Source organism: Aristolochia californica, unplaced genomic scaffold, assembly GCF_029961685.1.
Source record: "Aristolochia californica isolate CCGP_79_NKW_82.1479 unplaced genomic scaffold, dmAriCali1.0.hap1 SCAF_7, whole genome shotgun sequence".
Classification (NCBI taxonomy): domain Eukaryota; kingdom Viridiplantae; phylum Streptophyta; class Magnoliopsida; order Piperales; family Aristolochiaceae; genus Aristolochia; species Aristolochia californica.
Genome location: NW_027182268.1, coordinates 41,285,573 through 41,307,730, shown reverse-complemented (window position 1 = coordinate 41,307,730; position 22,158 = coordinate 41,285,573). Strand labels below are relative to the sequence as shown.

Genomic DNA, 22,158 nt, shown 5'->3' with positions numbered 1-22,158 from the left:
CAGCCGCGGAATAAACAGAAATGGGAAGTCCAAATGTAATTTGTGTGGGGATGCTGCAGCATGCCAGTTAAACTTGTTCACATTCACTCTGCTTTTAATTTCCGTGCTATAACACAGATTTTTAAATAAGAAGGTACAAGTTTCGATCATGAATTTTACAGGGGAATATCGTGATAAGCTCAAAATTTTGAATTTTCAAGTCGTTGAAGTACATTTCGGGAGTTCTTCAGTTAAGATGGTAAGGCACAATACGTATCTCCTTTTTCAAGCGAATTCCAAACTTCTGCTCAACTTTTTCGTTCACAAGGTTGATCAAATCAATCATGTTTTTGGAAGTTGACCTGTTAAAATTGATGAAAAAATTTGCATGAAATTCTGAAACCTTAGCTCCACCGACTATGAAACCTTTCAATCCCGTCATCTCTATTAGTTCTCCTGCTGAAATTCCCAAACCTTCAGGATTCCGAAATACTGACCCGGCGCTGCGTTGGTAGATTGGTTGGGATTTCCTCCTCCTGCAAATCAAACTATTTTTATTTAGAAAATCTTCCCCAGTTACAAAGTGAATAAGTGCAGATAGCTTGTGAAAAAAGACACCTTGCAGAACGTTTGAAACTATCGAGGTGCACTTTTTACAAATTTTCTGCTTAAAGAAAGTGAAAACTTTTTAAAGGTTTCAGAGGTCCACCGATTCCTCATACTTTTTGTCCCGAAAATTTTAAGATTTCAAGCGAGTTTTGCGAATATCCGCGCATTTTGACGCACACATAGTTGCAGTATATGATTGCTACTGCAATTGGCTGGACAACACTCCAAGGGGAAGTGGGATAGTTGCAATCGGCGCTGAAAGCCCAGCAGCGAACGTCTGCGCGTGCTTTCAGCAAAGATGCAGTAAAATAATGCCATTGCTGGTTTATACTTGGTTTTATACCTTTCAAGGTGCATTTGTAGTCTCGTTTTGGCCGAGGCACACCGATTCAAGCGAAATGTGACTGCAACAATTGCTGCTAAGTCTTCCATCTCCTGGAAGCTGGAGGTCCGATACCCAAAGGTGAGCTCTTTCCTCTGTAAAACAAGTTGTATCCCATCAATGGTAACAATCTCTACACTTTCAATAGTGTCGGCAGTTTCTTGTCCATCAGCTCCAGCATTCATAAATGCAGCTCCACCGACGGTTCCTGGAACTCCACCAGCAAACTCGAGCCCACCAAACCCTGCGTTAGAACATTGGATTCCCAGCTTATTAAAAGGATACCCACTTCCAACTCTATACACTCCATCTTCTATGTTCTCCAAGGTCGTGATTCGGTTCAGTATGATACAACCATCAAATCCGAAATCGTCAAAGAGACAGTTTGAGCCTTTGCCGATGACTATGAACTTGATTGAATAGGTGGTACAGTATCTGCAAATATGTCCTAGAAGAAGTTAGATTTTTGGTTCAAGGGCAACTCCGACGGAGATAGAAATGTGATGTTATGCTACGCATAAGAGATTCATCCTGATAAATGATGGCAGTGAGAATGTTGATGATGGAATTTTTGTAACTCGCTTAATATCCAAAACCCACATTTACAGAGCAGCGCTGTCCGAACACTAATCGAGAGTTCGGCATTTCTTCTTTTCCAGAAAGACGGAATCGCCGATCTCGTGTCACACGAAGTAGAGAGGCACGCTTACAGGAAAAGTCACATTGCCGTCATTCAACTCATAAAGGAAATTTTGAATAAAATGGGGGATAGCCAACCTGATTACAGAAATGAGTTGGATCTCGTCAAAAACCTCCACAAAGTAATTACAGGGTCCTCCGATTCCCCAAGTACTCAACTCCCTTAGGAGTCTTTTACCACGAATTAAACTCAAGGTATCTTCGCCTCCTCCTCTGAGTGGTTGTTCTCTCTCCAGGGGTAGCTTAGTGGGGTAAATTTCATCTATCCTGATGCATTTTGGGATCTTTGCGAATAATAGCAAGGGACTCAGAAAATCGTGAAAAGGAAAAGCGAGATGGGTATGTTTTCTGACAGAACCATGGAAGGTTATTTCAGCGGACGGGAAGAACAATGGAAGAGTCGCTGGATGTGATCCTGCTCGCAACATCTTGCTCCTCCGAGGATCGACTCGCACTGTGAAGCCTCTGACCTAGAAAACCAAGAGGAAAGTATGTGTACTCGGTACTGCACGTCTGCAATATGTATTTATCAACAATTTAGTACTGCATTTGATGTGCATTTGTTCCATAATCTAGTCGCTGCTTTTGGAGGCTGAGGTGGCTTCGAACCGAGCCGGCTCAATTAGAGCTTGAGCCGAGTTCGAGTTCCGAAATTGGCTCGTTTATCTTAACAAGCGAAGCTTGACTGAAGCCAAGTTTGGTTCATCGGCTCGAGGTGAGTCCGGATTGGGAGCGGGATCGAGAGCGAAGGGGGAAAAAAAATTTCCTCCCCTCGTCACCGCAAGCCCCTCCCGTCGGTTGTTGTTGCCGCCTCTATCGTCATCGCAGCTTCTCGCCGGTCGTTCGTTCGATTTCTTCCTCTCCTCGCCATCGCCTCTATTTCCGTGGCAACCGTCATCCCCGATGACATGTCCTCCCCTATCAAGTTAACAGTTAATAAGTATTTAACAGTTGATGTTGTAATACTTTTAGCATGAAGTAATTTTCATTGCAATTTTGCGTTTGATATTTTATTTAATTAAAAATTTATCGATAAGTATAATAATATATTAGGTTGATTATTAATTTTTATTTATTTCCCTAAAAGAGGCAATAAAAGGTCCATTTAATTTTAATAAGAAAATTTTAAAATATTTCTTGTAATTTTCTAATAAGTCGCTAATAGTAATAAGATTTTATTTAAAGGTTTGTTTTGGGAATATGTATCATAGGAAAAATATTTTTAGTTTTTCCTAGAATATAAATTTTCATCTAGGGGCACTAAGGAGGCCATATTAAATTATGGCCAGATTCAAAGATTACAAAACAAGCTAGACAACAATTGGAGTAAAAAAGATTAATATTGGTATATTTTAATCCATTATTGAAATTCAATCCTAAACCTCCCCTATCATTGTATTTTTTTAAAATGTATGCATAATTTTATATATAATTTATTCAAAGTCACCCCTACGTGCAAGATCATAAACAAAGAAAAAAAAAACTCTTTGTCCCTTCCTCATGGCTCTTAAAGAAATTGAAAAGATATTTGAGTAGAAATACTTTTATAGAGACTATTAGTGGTTTTTTCAATAAATGTTGAAAAGACATTTTTAGTAGAAATATAGGGACCGTTAATGCCTCATGTTTTTTCAAAATATTTTTCTAATTATAAATTCTTTTTAAAAAATCATATAATTTTCTAAGTAAGATTTTCTTTCCAAGATAGGTTAGAAAACCATATAGAAAAATTTTGAATAAGTATTTGACAGTTGATGATATAATAGTTTGAATATGAGGCAATTTTCATTGGAATTTTGTGTTTGACATTTTATGTGATTAAAAATTTATCGATAAGTATAATAATATATTAGATTAATTATTAATTTTTATTTATTTCCTTATAAAAGGCAACAAGAGGTCCATTTAACTTTCCTAAGAAAAAATTAAAATATTTCTTGTAATTTTCTAGTAAATCTCTAATAGTAATAAGATTTTATTTAAAGGATTTATAGTTTTTATTTGGGTTATTGTAAATTGATAGTGATATTTCATTTAATTTTGTTGTGTTTGATTATTGTATGGAGTTTATTTATAATGTTATGCAATGTATGGAGTGTTTAAACTATTTTATAGAGTGTATAAACAATTTCATGGAGTGTTTATGGAATGTATAAACAATTTTATGGAATGTTCATGGATTGTTTATGCAGGTATTATGTATATTGATTATGCCCAACTTTAAGTAGAGGTCATGCCGAATTTTATACAAGTATTATATATATATATATATATATATATATATAGGTCATGCCTAATTTTATGTAAAATGTATGCATAATTTTATATACATTTTATTCGATATATATTTTTTGAAAAGTTTTAAATGTATGTTGATGCTCGAGTTCGATAACAATTTTAGGCTCAAGACGAGGCTCGACTCGAAATATTTAAATCAAGCTCGGCTTGAACTCGTTGTGCTCGAGTTCGATAACAATTTTAGGCTTGAGACGAGGTTCCGTTCGAAGCTCGGCTCGAAATATTTAAATTAAGCTCAGCTAGAACATAAGTAGGTTTGGGTTCGGCTCGGCTCGGCTCGATGCCACCCTTACTTTTAATCCTCCCAATGGAGTTTTCTAAACGGCGGTTTCGAGTTGAGGTTAGAGCGAAAGTAAAATTATTTTTTCATTCTTGTGTGTTGTGTAACGTGCATTAAAAAGTAATTTTTTGTAATAAAATAAAAAATATACTAAAAATAAAAAATAATTTATTTTTATAATATATTTAAACTAATAGTATACCTAAATAAATACGGTTACTTTTATAATTAATAAATTAATATAGTATTAAAATACATTAACATAATAAATAATTACGAGTTAACATTAAATTATTACTTAATTAATTATAAAATATAGAATTCTCAAACAAAAATATTTACTTAGATACTTATCAAATTTTTAGTTTAACAATATCTTAATTATCACTCTTAAATTAGTAATTTAATATAGTATTAACAGTAATGAGTATAATAAATAAATAAATATGATATTTTATTAATAAAATAAGATAGATTTTAGTGTAGTATAAATTAATAATATAATTACAAAGTAAAATAAAATTATTAGTTTAATTAATTAAAAAAAAAAAAAAAAAAAGACTTTGATAGAGGGAAGATGGTTCAAACTGCGAGAAGGATGAGAAAGGGTTCGGTGGCGAGAGGGGGAATAAATAGAAGAGCTGAGACGAGGAGAGGGGGAAGAAAGAGAGGACTTGAGAGGCCGATAGGGTTCGGTGACGACGAGAGAGGGTAAAAACGAGAGGTACTGAGACGACGAGAGAAAAGGTGGAAGTTGATTAGCTGCTGACGCAGAATCTCTGGATCCTTGAATCCTTTTCCCATTCCTACCTGTTTCAATTGCCTAAACTGATAATATAACGGTAGAGAGTAGACAGAAAATTGATCATGCCTCCCACAATTATAAATTTCGTAATGGGTGCTCCGAAATTTCTCAATTTAATTTAATGATTTTGAACAGAAGTTTTGTCCTGTCTTTCCTATACTGTCGTGACAGAATCCTTCCCTGTTCGTCGCGGCTTTCGCTTGTCACGATCATCTCGGCGTAACGGCAGGAATTGTTAAAGGCGCTTTCACACCTGAATCAACTAGTACTACTAGGATGGCTCGCCTCCTTTTATTGCGTTTGGACAGAATTCAGGAAGAAGAAACTCTTGGTTTCATTCTAATCTCTCAAGGAGAACAAAGATGGCGTTCGGTCTCTATATATCAGCTATAATCTCATTATGCTTCTTGTTTCCTTTTATTCACGGCTGGGGAACTGATGGGCATTTCATTGTTTGCCGGATTGCGGAGGTTTATTCAATCCTTCTCGTTTAGTTTTCCCCTTTCTCCTCTTCTGAAAAACTATCGTTCAGATTCATTATGGGCTACTAGTTTTGTTTCCATTCACAGTCAATACTCTCCATAATCTGATTTCCATATTGTCGTTTCAGGATCGGTTGAGCAAAACTGCTGCAGATGCTGTCAACTCTCTTCTCCCGGAGTCCGCTGAGAATGACCTAGCCAGTCTCTGTTCGTGGGCAGACAGGGTGAAATTTAGGTATCACTGGTCGTCTCCCCTTCATTACATTGACACACCAGACAACCTCTGCAACTACCAATATGAGAGTAAGTTCGCTTTGCGATCCACTTCGTCCACGAAGTAAAGTTTCGGCATGATCGGGATAATATCACCTTCCCCTGTCAGCAGGAGACTGCAAGAACGAGGATGGAGAGGAAGGCATGTGCGTCTCCGGAGCAATCAAGAATTACACTAATCAGCTTCTCGCATATGGAAGCTCACCAAAAGACAGCCAGTGTAAGGTTCCGCCGTCTCGCTTCTTTTCTGGGCATTTGTAATCTTACTAGTTATAACAAATACTTTCTGCTGGGTTGAATTATCAGACAACCTCACAGAAGCGCTCCTGTTCCTTTCACACTATATAGGAGACATCCACCAGGTATCAACTGTCTCTGTAATTTATTCTGCACCGTGATGCTTAGGCTATTAATCTCTTTCTAATCGTCATGGGATTGGAAATTTGTAGCCACTTCATGTTGGCTTTACTTCAGACAGGGGAGGGAATACCATCGACATCCATTGGTACACCAGGAAAGAAGTCTTGCACCATGTGAGTGTCTATTTGCCTTTCTGAAACTCAGTTATGGATAGCCTCGACTCTAAAATTAAGATAGAATTAAAGCGTAGTATCGACATGATAATGCACAGGTGTGGGATACGAATATAATTGAGACAGCAGAAGAAGATTTTTACAGTGCCAGTGTTGAAGGTCTGATCAAAGATATCAAACAGAATATTACGGTACAGTCTTATACAAGATAATTACTACTTGGAACAAAAGAGAATCTCCTGTTATCAATTTGTGAAGCTTTTGTTGATTATCCCCTGTGCAGGATGAGTGGGCAGATAGGATTACGACATGGGAGAGATGCACTTACAATAAAACCACATGTCCAGACGTGTAAGTTTCATAGATCTTCCCGTATTTGTTTCGATTCCTTCGATAACAACTATGCATCTGAATCTTTTCTGCAGGTATGCATCTGAAAGTATTTCTGCAGCGTGTCGTTGGGCTTACAAGAACGTAACTGAAGGCTCAGTACTGGGAGGTATTCCGATTCCGTCTTGCTCCATGTACAAAATCTTTTCATTCAGATTAACTACGACAAGAGGAATTAACTTTCGGATTTACACCCAGATGACTATTTCCAATCACGATTAGCAATTGTCTACTTGCGCTTGGCTGAAGCTGGAGTCCGCTTGGCTGCTACTCTCAACCGTATTTTCAACTGAAATCACAAGATTCCTGAACCTTTACTACAAGTTAAACCAAATTCTGGGTTGTTTCGGGAACCTAGATTTTGTAGCCAGGAAAAAAGAAAAATTTTCATTTGATTTTCTGAAGTGACTTTGTCATTTACTTTGAAGATGAGTTCTCGTACAGGAAGGTTGGTCGATAACAGCAGAAGAATCAAGACTGTACAAAAGCCAAATTGAAACACACTTCGCAACTCTGTTTTTACTCGAAGCAAAAAATAATTTAAAATTTGTGAGCTCTGATGGGTTTGAATTATTTTGTTAAAGAAAGAAACAATTTCTTGGGGTAGTTTTTATTTTGGGTACTTTTCGAATATGGCTTTCTTTTCTCTATTATTAAATGTAGTAAGTTAAATATTATAATTCCAAATACTTGGGATCTTATAGGCATATAGGTGACATATGATAGAGATAAAAATAAAGATAATGATTGAGATAAATGTAACTAGTGATTGGATTAGAGACAAACTCAAATTGTAAAGTTCTAATCACCTAATGTCTCTATTGTAATTCCATAAATAGTGTACACCTGATAAATAATAATCACGACAATATTATTTTTCATTCTTATATTTTACTCTCCTCTCCATAAATAGGTCGCTTGAAATCCTTATCAGAAGCAGCCTTCGTAGCTGCAGCCCACTGCCGCCTCTCATACCTAGTACTTTTCTCTTCCTCTTCTTCGTGCAATCTCGCCAGATATATTTTTGAAAAAAAAAAAAAAACTACCACCAACCACCCTCTCAGTCGCTGCTACCCTTGCCACTACCGCTGCCTCTACCACCGCCGCTTCGCCCAACGTCCTTGTTGTTGTCCATCTTCACCGTCTGCCGCCGCCGTTTGCTCTGTCGGCGACCACCCTCCTCTGTTGTCAAACGTCCTTGAGCCATCACCATCACTCTCCTCGTCGTTGACCTTGTCGCCTGCTGCCGCCGCCACCCGCTCATCTGACAACCACCGCTCCACTGTAGCACAAAACCCCCCTCACTTCCTTACTCTACCTTAGCTCTGTTGTAGCCGATTTCCCGCCGAAATCGGTCGACCTCGCCCTCGCCGTCCACTCTCCCGACAACCACCATCCTCATCACCGCATCACAGAACCCCCACCGTCCGCTCTATTCGACATTTCGCCGAATAGGATCGCCTGTCGCCAAATTTTCACCACCATCACCGATCAACCGTAGCCCCCATCGTTGCTCTTCTCCTTGTCCTCGTCGTTCACCTCTACGGTCACAACGCTGACCGCCCCCAGCCTACCGGTTTTCGACGTGTTGTCCTGCACACGTGTACAATTTTTTTATTAACTTCATCCTATCCGGAATATGCGATTCCGTCCGCCCTAGCCACTGCTCTAATTAACCGCTACCAGTGTCATTGCTCTCTCTAAACCACTTTCGAGAATACACTTCCTTTTTTTGAAGATCAAGATTGGACTCTCCTCTGGAGTTACATCTTGTGGGCATGATAAAGATAAAGATAATGATAGAGATAAAAGTAGATTGAATTAGAAACAAACTCAAATTGTAGAGTTCTAATCACCTGCAGTCTCTGTGTAATTTTACTAATTAATGATAATCACGACAATATTATTCTTAGTTCCTATATTTAACAACATAGTAGTCATAGTTTTATTTTTAAGTTTTAAGAAAGGCTTCGCCACACAAGAGAGAGAAACATGAAAACTTGGAGGCCGGAGGGGCCGTCTGTCTGCCCACTCCCTTTGGCCTCTCTACCTGAAAATAGTGGGGCTCATCCTACTGTGTATCTGTTCCCGTGGGCTGGTGCGTCAGTTACCCCCCTCTGTAATTTGTTTAAAATTCATATTCACTTCACTTTAACACAACAATGACAAACAAGGAGAATCCCGCAATTCGACTCTTGGATGTTAGGTTCAGAATTCTGGATCTTCGTTCCTTTCTCCCCAGATTTGATCAGACAGAAAAAGCAAATTAACAAAGTAAGCCAATAGTTGTATATTATATTAGTTAGGCTTTTTCTATTGAACAAGAAGGGAAACAAGTTCGGACAAAAAAATGATCAGGGAGCAGAGAAGATACAACATGGTTGTAACATGAACCAACTTCACTCATAGTTAACCTTCTTCTCCACCCATTTCCATCTCCTTTTCGTTCCCCATTTGTTTTCCTAACTTTTCTCCAATCAAGAATGTCGTCCATGTTCACAGTTAGGACAACAAATGAACTTAAATGCTTCGTCGAGTAGGCTGCTTCACTAAAAGTAGCCGAAACAACGAATTTGCTGTCAGAGGAGACTGCTTTACTGGAGCATTCTCAATTGGAAACTCCCATTAATATTGGCAAAAGATGGGGCACTAGCCTCTTTGAATTGGTGTATAATCAGGTGAGTGACATAAACTTTTCTCTGATGAATGTTTATTTAAAGCATGTTGTAGGGACGAGAATACAGACACCGAAACTCAGGTGGCTTCACTGAAAGTAGGCAAAACGACGCTTTTGCGACCACAGGAAACTCTCCTTTGTTCGAGCATTCTCCACTGGAAGGGATGTTGATCCCTTTGAGATGGTGTATAATCAGGTTGGTGACATATACACTTTTCTCTGAATATTCAACCTTTGCATACATATATTTTGTGAAACTAAGGAAAGTATATTTTTTCCCAAATTAGTTTCTATTGAATGGAGATGTCGTTTATAGGATTTACAATCTCGAGCGATTTCTACTATAGCAAATCTCGCGATTTTATACAATCTATTTACAATAATGTTTCAACCTTGATTTTCTCACCTAGTTTATCTTTGATTTCTTCAATCGTGATTTTCTCAATACTCCCCTTTAAGTTGTAGGAATGAGTATCAAGATCTCCCAACTTGCGTATCATAGTCGAAAACTTCTTTTTCCAATAGTTTGGTGAACATGTTGAGAAAGCTGATTTGTGGAAACAACATATTTGGTTACACTTGAACCATCTTGTATTTTGTCATGAATAATACATCTCTATATGTCTAGTTCTTTTATTAAAAAAAAGGGGATTGGCTGCTATGTGTAAGGCAACTGTGTTATTAGAATATAATAGTGTTGTCTTCAGATGTAATATTCTCAACTTTGACAATAATGAACTTAGCCAGGTTCATCCCATAATCTTTTAAGCCTTGTGTAATAAGTTGCAATAGTCAACTGATCTTTAGCAAAACAAACAATGTCTATCTAAATCTGAAAAATACAAGGGGCATTGCTTTTAGCAAAATGATCCCGAAGGTCTTTCCGTACCTCTTGGCGGTGGTTGAAAAAATGACGTTGTCTGCAAGATCCAATATGAGTGAATTGAGAATCCAAGAGAGGATCATATCATTGCATTTTTTCCATGAGGCATAGTTGTATGGTTCAACTGTGGCAATGCTTTTCAACATGATCAAGGTGTTGTTAGCTTATTCTTCATTATTATTTATTCCAATATTCAAGTTGTTACCTTATTCCAAATGTATAAATCATTGCCTTAACGGTAACATTCCTTATAGATATAGTAGTAGAAGAAGAATGAATAATTTTTTTTATTATTTTTATTGAACAAGTATGTACTCTTCATTATTATTTATTCAAGTATTCCAATTGCTACTTTATTCCCCGCAAATGTAAAAGCATTGCCTTAATGGTGACATTCCTTATAGATATAGTTGTAGAAGAAGAATGAATATTTTTTTTATTATTTTCATTGAACAAGTATGCATGGAAGCAAGCGGTTTGGTGAGATCATCTGTTAACTGATCAACAAGGGAGGCATGAGTAACCCAAAGAGCACCACTTTGAATTTGTTTTTGAATAAAGTGGTAATCCAAAACTACACATTTCATGCACGTGTGAAAGGTTATATTGGAGCACAGATTTATAGCACTGATATTATCACAATAAAACATTGATTGTGGAAAAGAAAAAAAACACCAAATTCAGTGAAAAGAAAACAGATATCATAGATCTCAGTCGACTTGATTATACACCGATTCAAAGGGATCAACATCCCTTCCATCAATGCTTTGGGAGTTTCTAGTTGAGAATGCTGAGCAAAGGAGAGTCTCATGTGGCCGCAAAAGCTCGTTTTGACGTTTTGACGACTTTCATTGAAGCCATCTGAGTTTGGGCGTCTGTATTCTTGTCCCTGCAACACAAAGTAAATGAACATTCATCAGCGAGGAGGATTAGAAGATACGAGTAGAACGTTTGTAGATCGGTCGTCAACCCTACTCCATATCGTCAGCATCATACTTTTTGTTAAAGAATCTTCTTGTCAATCATTTTCAGTTCATGCCTTCTTTTTCTTTTTATTATTATTGACTGATTGCATTGTTTTTTTGCCTATTTTCTTGTATCTCAGCAATAGACAACCTTATTTTCTACAACTTGAAACGAAAGTTATAACTTTTCTTGTCTCTTTGTTATTAGAGTGAATTTTTTGGTTTATTGTTAAATGAATTTATGCGTTTTGAAGGGTTAAACCGTTACATATGGAGTAAATTGAAGGGTTAAACCGTTACATATGGAGTAAATTGAAGGGTTTTGGAGATTTGGTGAAAATTGCAGATTTTGTGAAGTACTTGCGGATAGTATTTGCTTGTGTTCTGCTCATTTTGATTGCAAGCTTTCCTTGGAAACAAAGCTTACTCGGGGCTGAGGAAGCAAGTGTGTACAGATTAATGTGCAATCCGTAGGCAAATCATCAAAAGTACAAATCAAACGCCATGAGTTTTTCCCGAGTGAATTCTTTAGCTTCCGAGATATAAAATCTCCAACAGGAAATTTTGGCTCAATGCTGAGAGTGGTTTTGGATGGTCTACAATGTTGTACTCTTTGAGTCATTTACAGAAACTAAACCGTAACATTCTGTAATCAAAAGCAGGCAACTAAGGGCCTGTTCAGAATCCACCAAAAATAAAAAAACAGAAAAAAAATTATTTTTTGTTGTTTGTCATTCATTGAAATCACTTCCACTCTTAGTTAATAAATTTTCTATGATAAAATTTATGAGAAAAAATAAAAAATTGAAAAACAATCTTAATCATAAAAAAATTAAAATATTACTAATTTTTTTTTACTTTTATCTAAATAAGAGAAAATATATTTCTCTTTCCATTTTCTCTATGGTATCCAAACAAGAAAAAAGAAACCTGAAGATACAATGATCTATGAAAAACACTCAAATCTGATTAAGGACTCAAATGAATAAAATATTTTCATTGAAATTAAATTGGTGCTTCACAAATCATGGAAAATAAATAATTTGAATTATACCTAAAATATGTTCCAATCAAAAGTGATTTGCCTGCTAAAATATATTGATGGATCTTTGGTCACTTAAACATGTACTTAAATTAAGAAAATCATCTAAACTTTATAGGTCTGTTTTTTAATGCTCATACTCGTTAAAAAATAAGAGAATTGGTTACCCCTTCCTTCTCAACCAAGCCTATTTATAGGCTTCAGCAAGTGTTATAATCCAAGTGCAATTCAGTTTACAAAACAAATTCAATATAAACACCTCGGAAACCAACTTGTTGATCGGTTTTGTAATTATCCCAAATAAGTGTAGTTGTGTCCTAACCTGTTTTAGTGGTTTCAGAAACGTTTTGTCTCTGAAACTGTCAAGAGTCCTACGAATTTCAAAGCTCGCTAACACTCTGGAACAAATTAGGCTTCTTCCAGTTTAGCTACTAATGCATAGAAACAGAATGAAAGCAGATTATATTTTACCTCCTTCTAAATGATTTTTTTTTTTAAATTTAGCTAACAAATAAGATACAACACAATCTTATATCACTTTAATGTAGATTAACCACACATAATCATATATTAGGTATGTAGATTACCACAGTCGAAATCTGGAACGGTCCCTTCTCTCTAAGTTTTTTTCTTCACAACGAGAACAGAGCATGGAGCGTTATGCACACAGTAATTGCTGACACTCCCCAGGAAAGTCCTGAACCATGACAAGCCATATATGCGTCAATTAGTGAGAGAGATGCAGAATTCGCTCATGGGGTTCAAATATAGCAATTAAGAGGGAAATAGAGAGACCTCTTGAGAAGTCCCCGACCACGGCTCCCTAAAATGAGTAAATTGACGTTTAACCTTTCAACTGCTCCGCAGATGGCATCCTTGGGATCTCCTACTTCTGAAATCATGTTTGCGGCTACCTGCAGAGAAACAATAATTGAATAAGCGTGGCTACAGACCTCTGAGTTCTTTGTTCTGACTGATAAAAATGGGATTAAATTTTTTTGAATTACTAATAAAAAGTAAGAATCAATGCATGTGCCAGTCATGTCGTTTGCAAAGTTTAGGCCTTAGAACTTACCCCTTCCTTGTCGCACATCGCTTTAGCTTTTTCCAGCAAAGCCATCGAAAATTTCTTTTGCTGTTCTGAGACGGATTGAATCAGCTCTGGAGCTACGTCAAACCAATAACAGATGAGGTGTTTCAGTAAAGAGAAACGGCGTATGTTCTTTGACAAAGAAAAAAGCATTTAGCAATTGACAAAAACAGAGTAAGCCGATCGGTTTAAATTGAACTAACGGTGATCATAATACAAGTAACAATGAAAGACAAAGGAAGATCAGAAGTGGAGAACAAACAGAATTTATTGATTTTTAACTATTAGTATTTGATCCGGTCAAACGCAATTGAGCTTGAAGAATCAGCAGCCAAGTATCGCAAACAAGCAGCCTGAAAACTATTTTAACCAGTCCTCTCGCAATAGTAGAATTAGAATATTAAAATCTCTCAAAAAAAAAAAAAACATTTAAATGAAAGAAAGGCGAGAGAACTGAGAAATATATGATCTTAATTGGAGGAAGAAAGTGGCGGAGGCGTACGAGCACCGCCATGCGATGCGGCAGCAAGCAATCCCAGATCAACGATAGATTGGACATTGAAGAGAATCAGAGGCGAAGATGGAGAACAGCACTCGCGGAGGTTGTTTAACATCCACTCCAGGGCGTAGTGGCTGCAATCGCTCTCGTCAACGGCCACCATGACCTTCTTCGCTCTTCCTTTTTCACCACTTTCCATTTCTTTACCTTTCGCCCCTACTCTCTATAACCTCTTCTCCTCGTTCTTCATTCTCTCCTCTGGATGCTCAAAGAAGCTGCAGATAAAATACAAATTGAAGCTTCCAGAGAGAAAAGCAGATGAATCCGTGGGCGAAGTCCGTTGGTGGATGCGTGTCGCAGTGGTCTGTACTTACACGTTTGTGTTAATCGCAAAGTATAGAAAAAAAAAATTATCATGAAGAAATTTATTTCCTAAAATTTTACACCATTTTTGTTATTCTTGATTCCTCTAAATAAATATTATAAAATAAAAAATAGAAATTTTTATAAAAAAATAAATAAATATTGTTAATGTAATTATTAAGCATTTATCTCTAACTTTAATCTTATTTTTAATAAAAATAATTTATGTATAATATAAGCACAGACATTTTAACTAATTTTTTTATTATTTCTATGGCAACACAGATGCAATGAAACCGGTCAAAAATATTTTTTAAAAAAACAAAATTTTCTGAAAATTTAATCTAAAATTAATATTATTTATATTATTTATTTAAATTAATTAATTAAAAACTTCAATCATGGATATAAAAATATAAAAATATATGTAGAATAAGGAGTTAAAGTCATTAAGTTCAAATTGGTTGGTCAAATTAAAAATTCGTAGGGTAAAATGGTCTATATCAATTGCAAGAGATCTCTTGTTTCCTTAACAAATGTCCAAAATTAAAGAATTAAGTACAAGATAAAGAGTGAAGTAATAACTGTACACCACAGTAGGAAAAATGGTTGTTACAAACTAACATTTGATTTGTCTGGGAAATAAAAGTGACGCTTAGGAACACAAGAAACGAATTAGAAGTTAAGTCTTTCACAGATTTGTCAATTGCCCTGCTGGTGCATCCCTCATAATCCAGGGAATTCTGGCAATCTACAAACTTTCAATCAACTGTTTCACATAACAAAGTTGTGCATTATCAGTTAAGCATCACCTAGACCAGGTTCAAAAAATTTGTTGATTACTATTGCATTTACAGACATGCAGAAACTGAAGAACATTACCATGTAACATCTCTCCAGTCAAGTTGGAAGAGGTGACATCTGAATTTGGTTGCCAAAAGGTTCATCAGGCATCTCCTGTGTCTGAAGATGTGTCTTCTTCAACCGTTCCAAAGAAGTTGCTTGATGAATTCCTTCAAAAGTGAAACCATCACATTACAAATGACATCTAATGATGGCTAAATGTTTGTCATTTTCATCACCTTCATATCCCACACCAATAAATTAGTTAACTACCATCCAAGGCCATGCATAAGAGGAGTTTGTCTCAGGTCAATAGCTAACATAAAACCACAATCAAAACTTGAACCATAATCTATTAAAAAATTTAAGTAACTATGCTAATTCATCCCCTGGTTCATCAATACGTCACATCAGCAGTCTATATTGATTGAGTAAATGACATGGGCAGAATTGGTTGTGGACAAATCAAAGATGAGGGACCTAATAATGAAACTAGTAAATGACAGAGTTTAATTAAGGAATAGCAGACTAACAAAGCCAGGATTAGGTACATATAATGACAATAATCAGCTCCATATCCTGACATGGAGAGATCAGGATGACTGCTGAAGCCACATCAGGACAGCTGATTTGCCTTCACAGAATGCAAATGTGATTTTGTAAGAAGACTACAACAGAAGATTTCAAAAGAAAACCTAGCTAAGGATGGAAACTACCAAACAATAGGGTAAAACGGAGGAGGGGATTAGTAAGCTAACACCAAAACAGTTGAGAAATTATGCTAATGTTGGTAAGAAGAGAAAAGATCTCTCAAGTGACAAATGAAGAGTCAACTGTTCGAAACAAGTGGCCTGTTAATCATAAAAAAAATGGGCTTCCCAGCCTTGCAGGAAAACATATAAAAAGTTCTTCTATCTTTTTTCTGAAGGTAAAGTCCATGTCAAGAATATACAATTAATGAAGAACAAAGATCAGCAAGACAAGCAGTGGTATTATTGATCGATATTTCATGGTGACAAACATGACAACGTATGAAGGGTAAAATCTGACAGCACAGTCTTCCACAGTTTCGCTACAAACATGACAAAACTAAAAGACAACCAAAAAGAAAACATCAAAGCCAAATCTCAGACCAGTATTGCACATACCAAAGCCCAGAATTGTGGAGCAAACAACAAAGCCAATTAGAGAGAAGTCCATCTTATACGTGATCTCCATGACGACGATACATCCTCCAGCAACCATTAGATGCCTTGGGGATGAAAAAACTAGATGTAATCTGCAAACAAACAAACTATTAAGATGTTATGTGCTGCAAAGGAACTCTTATTAAAGGTCCCTATTGAATTTGAATGACCTCAAAACTGGACAGCTAACCTTCCCCATTCTATCAAACCTTCAAAACTAAAACTGAGTAGATACAGACCTCATCTTGCCCATAATATTCTATATCGATTGCTTTCTCTCCAATGTTTCCATAGCTTAGTCAGATGTGGAATACTAAACCATGGACAAAGGAAATACAATGTTCTTAAATCTGCCAAGGGATTGGCTGACAATCTTAATAAAGAGGGGGAGTTTCTCTCCAACATCGCTTTTGATTATTAACCCCCCTCAGCTGCTATAATTTTTGTTTTTAATAAATTTTATCACCATTAAAAAAAAAAAAAAAAAACCATTGGACAAAAGGATGTATCAGATTACCATTTGATGACATCCGTAAATTGGTCATGGTTTGACCATTCATTTAATTTCTATTTATAGCTCCACTGCAGGTGAACAAAAACACAAGTCTAAGGTCAAAACGTACCGCTCCTCAGCTATGTTGTACACATAGAAGTTAAAGATAACTCCAAAAAGAACTGTACTCAGAAATGCCCAATTTGGAAATGAAAACTGTATACTGCTATCAGGTGATGATCCCTACGAACAACAAAGAGAATATAGATAAAGAAGCTAAAAGTAAAAAAAGAAAAGAAACACACAGCATTTAGATTGTGAATATAAGAATAGGATCACATAAATCTAATCCCAAAATGGTCCCAATAAAATTTCATGTACAAACATACTCAACTCCACGCACGCACCAGCATAAAAACAAAAAAACATGAAAGAAAAAATGCCAATAAACTTACTAATACTGTATCCAACATGGCCAAAGGAAAGACAAAACATGTCGCAGCAGCAACAGTTAGTGCATGGAGGCGCCTTTTGAGTTGAGTCTGGAAGCAGAGAAATTGTAGACACCATGTATCTGTTACTCGTATTTCTTTATTTGTTTATAGAAATATCATAACATGTTGTATTAAAGAGATTGCAATAATACTAAAAAAAGGAGAAAGGAATATCAAATTTAGGTTGTCCTACCTTGAGTGATACACGGCGTGCAATCACCCTTCTTAGAGCTGATAAGACTCCCGCAGAGATTGGAACTACCATTTCTGATATACCCAGAGATTTTTCCTCCACAGCTAATTCTATTTCGCGGCCTTCTTTGAATGGTAATTCTTAGTTAAGTCCTTTGATTCAAGAAACTCTACGTAACCTTACCAAGTTGCCTTAACATAACTTATTCAAATAAAAGCATAGACCAAACTTGATATGGCTACAGTCTATTAAACTATAAAAAATCGGTTATGTATGTTTTGGATAGAAAATGTGTCTGTCTCATTAAATAGTTCAAGTTCTATTTCGATAATTTAAAAATGAAAGATCTCACATGATAATATGAAGTCATGAACAATTTCCATGTGAATGCTTGCCACAATAATAGTAAGGACAATTACAAACTTGAGATTATGCATCACAAAACAGAAGGAAAAAGGGTGGGTGGGTGGGTGGATGGGGAAAGAAAAGAGACTTTTTTTAAAAGCAATGAGAAATAGAAAACTTGGTTCTTACTTCTGCAGGTGTTATGATGCTTAAAAATCACAACAGATCAACAAACAAAGTCATTAAACCTTATTTTGTTTTAATTTTTCTAACCAGTTATAAAACCTGGACCAGACCAACCAGGTTCAACTGAACCTGTGCCTTGTCTGTGTTAAACGTGAATAAAACTGATACCTGCTCAAAACCCAGCTGAACCGACAGGGTTTACTGGTTTAGCTGGCAAACTGGCCAACTTGGCAATTCAGCTGAATATGCAAGAGTTGCCCCCTCACTTGTCTCCCTCGGAAATGCGAAAGGAGAAGCCACACTGTTGACAACAGGGTCCTCCTCCCTGTTCTAACACTCAACAGGTAGGAAAGGTCCATCGTCCCTCCTATCAGGCTCTTGATACATATTAAGGACCTCGGGCATATCGATATCTCACCCCTATATCGACATGCATTGGCCGATACAAGGTGTATCACATAAGCCAAAATGTGATACTTATCAGCAATACAACCACTGGAGGTGTAAACGGATCGGATTTGGTCTAGATATTAGAATTTTAAACCCAATCCATTTTCAGAAATCTGAAATATGAATATCCAGAAAACTACCCGAACTTGATTATCTGAATCCAATCCATTCAGATAGTATCCTGGAAACTATCCAAACTCAGATATCCAAATCCAAGCCGTTCGGATAGTATCCTAGGAACTATCTGAACTCGGATATCCAAATCCAATCTATTTGGATAGTATCCAGATCTGAAATATTGTAATGAAAAATAAATTCAAATTTCAAAAAAATTTAAAAAATTGAAAAATATAAGTTTACTAAAACAGAAATTTTTCCCTGTACAAAATTATACATTGAGCCTCCACCCAAAATTGTCCCCGTAAAAAATAACAAAGAAGGCCACATGTGAGGGGGAGTGTTCAGAATAGTTTCACATGGATCCATGATTAGAAAGATCTTATTTTTATTACCTGGGATGAGGGCTCCTAACTTTGGTTAGTTATTTTAGCATGGACATTGACCCAACTTTAACAATAACCAATTAAGAGACTAAATATTAGTAATAGTGATTTGCAGAAATTAAATATAAGCAATACATAATTTTAAACTAATTAAGTTTAAGCCTACAATCTTAAGGATATACAATGGAGAATGTGTAGAAGTCGCCCATCCTTGTGATAAAAAGTAGAAAGACACCATCATAGCAACAAGTCCACCCACCTAAAAAGTTGCAAACAGATATCATTTACTGCAGAAATAATTTCTAGTCATCCCAAATTTACAAGAAAATTCATATAAGTAAAAAGCAATACTTTTTTCCAAATGTTCCCCCTTCGTCCATACAATATTGCTGATAGAACTCCAAGAACAGCACCTGAGTACTCTGCCAATAAAGCTCTGTCATTTCAATAACAAACTGAGTCAATTAAAGAGTTATTCTTAGGCTGTAGCTCAACAATATTTAAAGGCAACATTCTGCATGGAATAGTTTAAACGAACACATTCACACATGGAGATGCAAATTTTAAACTGTAGCTCCAAACAGGAAAAGTATAAAATTTAGAAAGTATTAAAAAAATTGCTACTATGTATCTACTTGGACTTGTTGCAAGATGGTAATATATTGCATTGCAAGTCATGTCCAGCATCTACTGATTGCAAGATGATAACTTCCTGGCCTCCTACAGAAATAAATGTGTAATCTTTCATATAACACATATTGGAGTTTAAAGAACTAAGTTACCTTGCACTGCCTCACTAATTTTCCAATCAAAGCTTCAAATATATAAAAAAAAAAAAAAAAGAGTTATCTTAAAAAGGTCAAGTGAAACTCACCTAAGAGGTCCACATGACTTCAGCCCCTTTCCCCATAATATAAAATAGAGTGCCATAATACCACCATTTATTACAGAAGGTATCACCTGAAACAGTATTGCCCTTTCAAAAAGAACATGCAATTGAAATTATAATGCACCCAGAAAACACTCGAGCACTCAAATTGAAAAAACACTTTGTTAAAGAAAAGACACCATATTAACCTGAGAGTTGGAAAGAGGTCTGCCTTTCCAAGGAGTTTGTAAGGCAAGAAATATGATGGATGATAGGAGCAAACACATGAAGATAAAACCAACAACTGAAGCTCCTGATTGCGACAAATAATGGTACATAGAGTAAACAGACCATATTCTCATAAAATTCCCAAAGATATGGATTATCTGCAGTGGCGTGTGCCTGCAAGAAGAGACCACAAACATCAGCATTTTGCCTTTGTATAGCAAGAACATGAATATCATGTCAGAGGACCAACTAAAAAAGCTAAATACGCAGCGGACTATCCAGCAGGATAATCAGAGCTGTGAACACATTTCAACAAGTCGTATAACCCATTATCTAATGCATCTAAAAGATGGATTTTGGCCTACGTGGGTCAGTAGTGGTCTAACAAAAAGCACTGGAATGAGCCTCGGTGTTGGAAAGTGAAAACTCAATAATTTACTCTCAAAAAAACAAAACTTCCCTTAATGAAAACATTTTGAATTTTATTTAGTCTCTTGAAAGAAGACCAATGTATGGTACACTGCATTCCTCACCAATATTGCTGTCAAATCTCAATAATTTACTCTAAAAAAAAATTCTTTAAAGAAAACACTTTGCATTGTATTTAATCTTCCCGCATAAAAAGAAGAACAATGAATGGAAATCAAATTAGTAATTTAAAGTTTCAATTTGCTGTGAGATTCTTCAAGAAAGTGTTAAGGTACATTGCACTCTTCATCAATATCAGGTAGTGTTTATGCCATTTTTTTTTCTAATTAGTCTTTGACTAGCCAACCACCCTTCCTCTTTCTTATATCAAATTAGTTATCAGCAGGGAGATTTAGAAGTTCATTGCATGACCCGACAACTGAAAGAGTTCACACTTCACAGACCTCCTGTGGCCTCCATGACAAAGAGTGTTTTGCTGCAAGCCTATTCCACGTACTACAGGAGGGGAAGAATTAGAGTAAAGCTACTGCATCTAGCCTTCATATTCATTTGAGAAAGAATACATAAGGTAAAATATTCTAAATTTATTAAGCACCAAAATAACCGTTAGCGACTCACGATACCGCTTGTCGCTAAATTCCAAAAAAATTCTGAATACAACCAAGTGTTACACGCAGGATCTTCCTGGACTCATAAAAGTCATCCAATAAAAATGCATGAGACGAAGAAAAAAAAACTGATTAGTGCTTTAGAAATTCATCAATCGAAAAGGGTTTTCACAGTCCGCATCTGGCGTAACAGTTTCGCAAACCTCAAGATGGCACCAATCAAATTCCATTAGATCGTTCTCTGAAAGGAGGGGTAAGTAACTGAATGAACGAACACAAACACGAACATAAGCGAAGTTGAATCAACAATTACATGGAAACAAACGAAAAAACGCAAACTAAAAGAAGCAAGCGGTAGTAATGAATGATACTGATGACAAAATGGATTCACCTAGAAGAAGAAAAGCGACCAATTCGATCGTCGGAAGCTTGCTTTGGAGACATCATCTCTGAAAAAACCCCAGTAACGAGTATCACTAGAGATTGTTCTTTGGGGTCGACTTCTTGCTAACCAAGCTTCAGCGTCATGTAAGATGAGAAATGAAGAAAACGAGAGCAAAGCTGCAAGCGACAATGCACGTGATTCCCCACGTGAGTGACTCAAACACGGAGATCAAGTCCGTCCAAGTTTTATGACAGTGGATATGATGCGTTGAGTTTCACTACTAACGCATGAACATGGCCTATGAACCATTATTTAAGTTCCTGGGCTCTCCGGTCGGGTCGGAGGGGCCGTTTCTTCGTCTACACTGTAAGAACTCAAAACAGAGTTTATAAGACTCGGCCGAGTTAACTCGACTCAAAAGAGCGAATTAATTTTTGTATTGACCGAGTTGTTACAAACCTTGGCCATCCTAGAAACACCAAAAATGTCAACCGAGATTTTAGTTATCAAGTTCTTCATTTGATGACACTAACTAACATTTCATGTGGTTGTCCAATTCATGCGATTAGATGCTAAAAGACAATCAGGAATGTATTAATTTATAAACCCAAAATTAAATGCATAGTTTTATTAGCCTAAAATTTTGCTAAACCATGAGACGTAAACAGTATAATTGTATATTCTTTCTTATATTATT

The 22,158-nt window shown here is 36.3% G+C and overlaps 4 protein-coding genes across 5 annotated transcripts; 1 reads left to right on the top strand and 3 right to left on the bottom strand.

Annotated features, from left to right (window-relative positions):
- Window positions 1–156: 156 nt before the first annotated feature.
- Window positions 157–2,153, bottom strand: LOC137937545 (uncharacterized). The gene is made up of 3 exons (XM_068782613.1): window positions 1,748–2,153; window positions 932–1,405; window positions 157–515 (listed from the first exon to the last, which is right to left on the bottom strand). The coding sequence occupies exons 1-3, from the start codon at window positions 2,095–2,097 to the stop codon at window positions 227–229; spliced, it is 1,113 nt and encodes a 370-aa protein (XP_068638714.1). The 5' UTR covers window positions 2,098–2,153; the 3' UTR covers window positions 157–226.
- Window positions 2,154–5,376: 3,223 nt separating this feature from the next.
- Window positions 5,377–7,233, top strand: LOC137937037 (endonuclease 2). The gene is made up of 9 exons (XM_068782064.1): window positions 5,377–5,522; window positions 5,663–5,837; window positions 5,920–6,027; window positions 6,114–6,169; window positions 6,257–6,340; window positions 6,439–6,531; window positions 6,624–6,691; window positions 6,766–6,839; window positions 6,929–7,233. Exons 1-9 carry the CDS (start codon window positions 5,415–5,417, stop codon window positions 7,021–7,023), a joined length of 861 nt encoding a protein of 286 aa, XP_068638165.1. The 5' UTR covers window positions 5,377–5,414; the 3' UTR covers window positions 7,024–7,233.
- A 5,540-nt stretch (window positions 7,234–12,773) lies between these two features.
- Window positions 12,774–14,226, bottom strand: LOC137937699 (universal stress protein A-like protein). 2 transcript variants are annotated; one of them, XM_068782819.1, is made up of 4 exons: window positions 13,890–14,226; window positions 13,373–13,464; window positions 13,093–13,211; window positions 12,774–12,994 (listed from the first exon to the last, which is right to left on the bottom strand). In XM_068782819.1, the coding sequence occupies exons 1-4, from the start codon at window positions 14,083–14,085 to the stop codon at window positions 12,916–12,918; spliced, it is 486 nt and encodes a 161-aa protein (XP_068638920.1). In that variant the 5' UTR covers window positions 14,086–14,226; the 3' UTR covers window positions 12,774–12,915. The 2 variants fall into 2 exon arrangements, with proteins under 2 accessions (XP_068638920.1, XP_068638921.1); XM_068782820.1 differs by having other exon boundaries at window positions 13,373–13,458.
- Window positions 14,227–14,748: 522 nt separating this feature from the next.
- Window positions 14,749–21,587, bottom strand: LOC137936960 (uncharacterized). Its single transcript, XM_068781946.1, has 11 exons — window positions 21,468–21,587; window positions 20,021–20,213; window positions 19,818–19,903; window positions 19,295–19,379; window positions 19,124–19,202; window positions 17,460–17,593; window positions 17,228–17,314; window positions 16,903–17,015; window positions 16,241–16,371; window positions 15,132–15,262; window positions 14,749–15,018 (listed from the first exon to the last, which is right to left on the bottom strand). Exons 1-10 carry the CDS (start codon window positions 21,521–21,523, stop codon window positions 15,150–15,152), a joined length of 1,077 nt encoding a protein of 358 aa, XP_068638047.1. The 5' UTR covers window positions 21,524–21,587; the 3' UTR covers window positions 14,749–15,018; window positions 15,132–15,149.
- Window positions 21,588–22,158: the final 571 nt, after the last annotated feature.

Excerpts from the sequence above, each read along its gene's own strand:
- LOC137937545 (XM_068782613.1), bottom strand. The coding sequence starts at position 2,097 with ATGTTGCGAGCAGGATCACATCCAGCGACTCTTCCATTGTTCTTCCCG. Across the intron at positions 1,406-1,747 it reads CAACTCATTTCTGTAATCAG|ATACTGTACCACCTATTCAA; the intron begins GTTGGCTATCCC and ends ACATATTTGCAG. Across the intron at positions 516-931 it reads CTACAAATGCACCTTGAAAG|GAGGAGGAAATCCCAACCAA; the intron begins GTATAAAACCAA and ends TTTGATTTGCAG.
- LOC137937037 (XM_068782064.1), top strand. The coding sequence starts at position 5,415 with ATGGCGTTCGGTCTCTATATATCAGCTATAATCTCATTATGCTTCTTG. Across the intron at positions 5,523-5,662 it reads TTGTTTGCCGGATTGCGGAG|GATCGGTTGAGCAAAACTGC; the intron begins GTTTATTCAATC and ends TTGTCGTTTCAG. Across the intron at positions 6,170-6,256 it reads ATATAGGAGACATCCACCAG|CCACTTCATGTTGGCTTTAC; the intron begins GTATCAACTGTC and ends GGAAATTTGTAG.
- LOC137937699 (XM_068782819.1), bottom strand. The coding sequence starts at position 14,085 with ATGGAAAGTGGTGAAAAAGGAAGAGCGAAGAAGGTCATGGTGGCCGTT. Across the intron at positions 13,212-13,372 it reads CGATGTGCGACAAGGAAGGG|GTAGCCGCAAACATGATTTC; the intron begins GTAAGTTCTAAG and ends GTTTCTCTGCAG. Across the intron at positions 12,995-13,092 it reads GGTCGGGGACTTCTCAAGAG|GACTTTCCTGGGGAGTGTCA; the intron begins GTCTCTCTATTT and ends GTCATGGTTCAG.
- LOC137936960 (XM_068781946.1), bottom strand. The coding sequence starts at position 21,523 with ATGATGTCTCCAAAGCAAGCTTCCGACGATCGAATTGGTCGCTTTTCT. Across the intron at positions 19,203-19,294 it reads GGGGGAACATTTGGAAAAAA|GTGGGTGGACTTGTTGCTAT; the intron begins GTATTGCTTTTT and ends GCAACTTTTTAG. Across the intron at positions 15,263-16,240 it reads CTCCACAATTCTGGGCTTTG|GAATTCATCAAGCAACTTCT; the intron begins GTATGTGCAATA and ends TCACTTTTGAAG.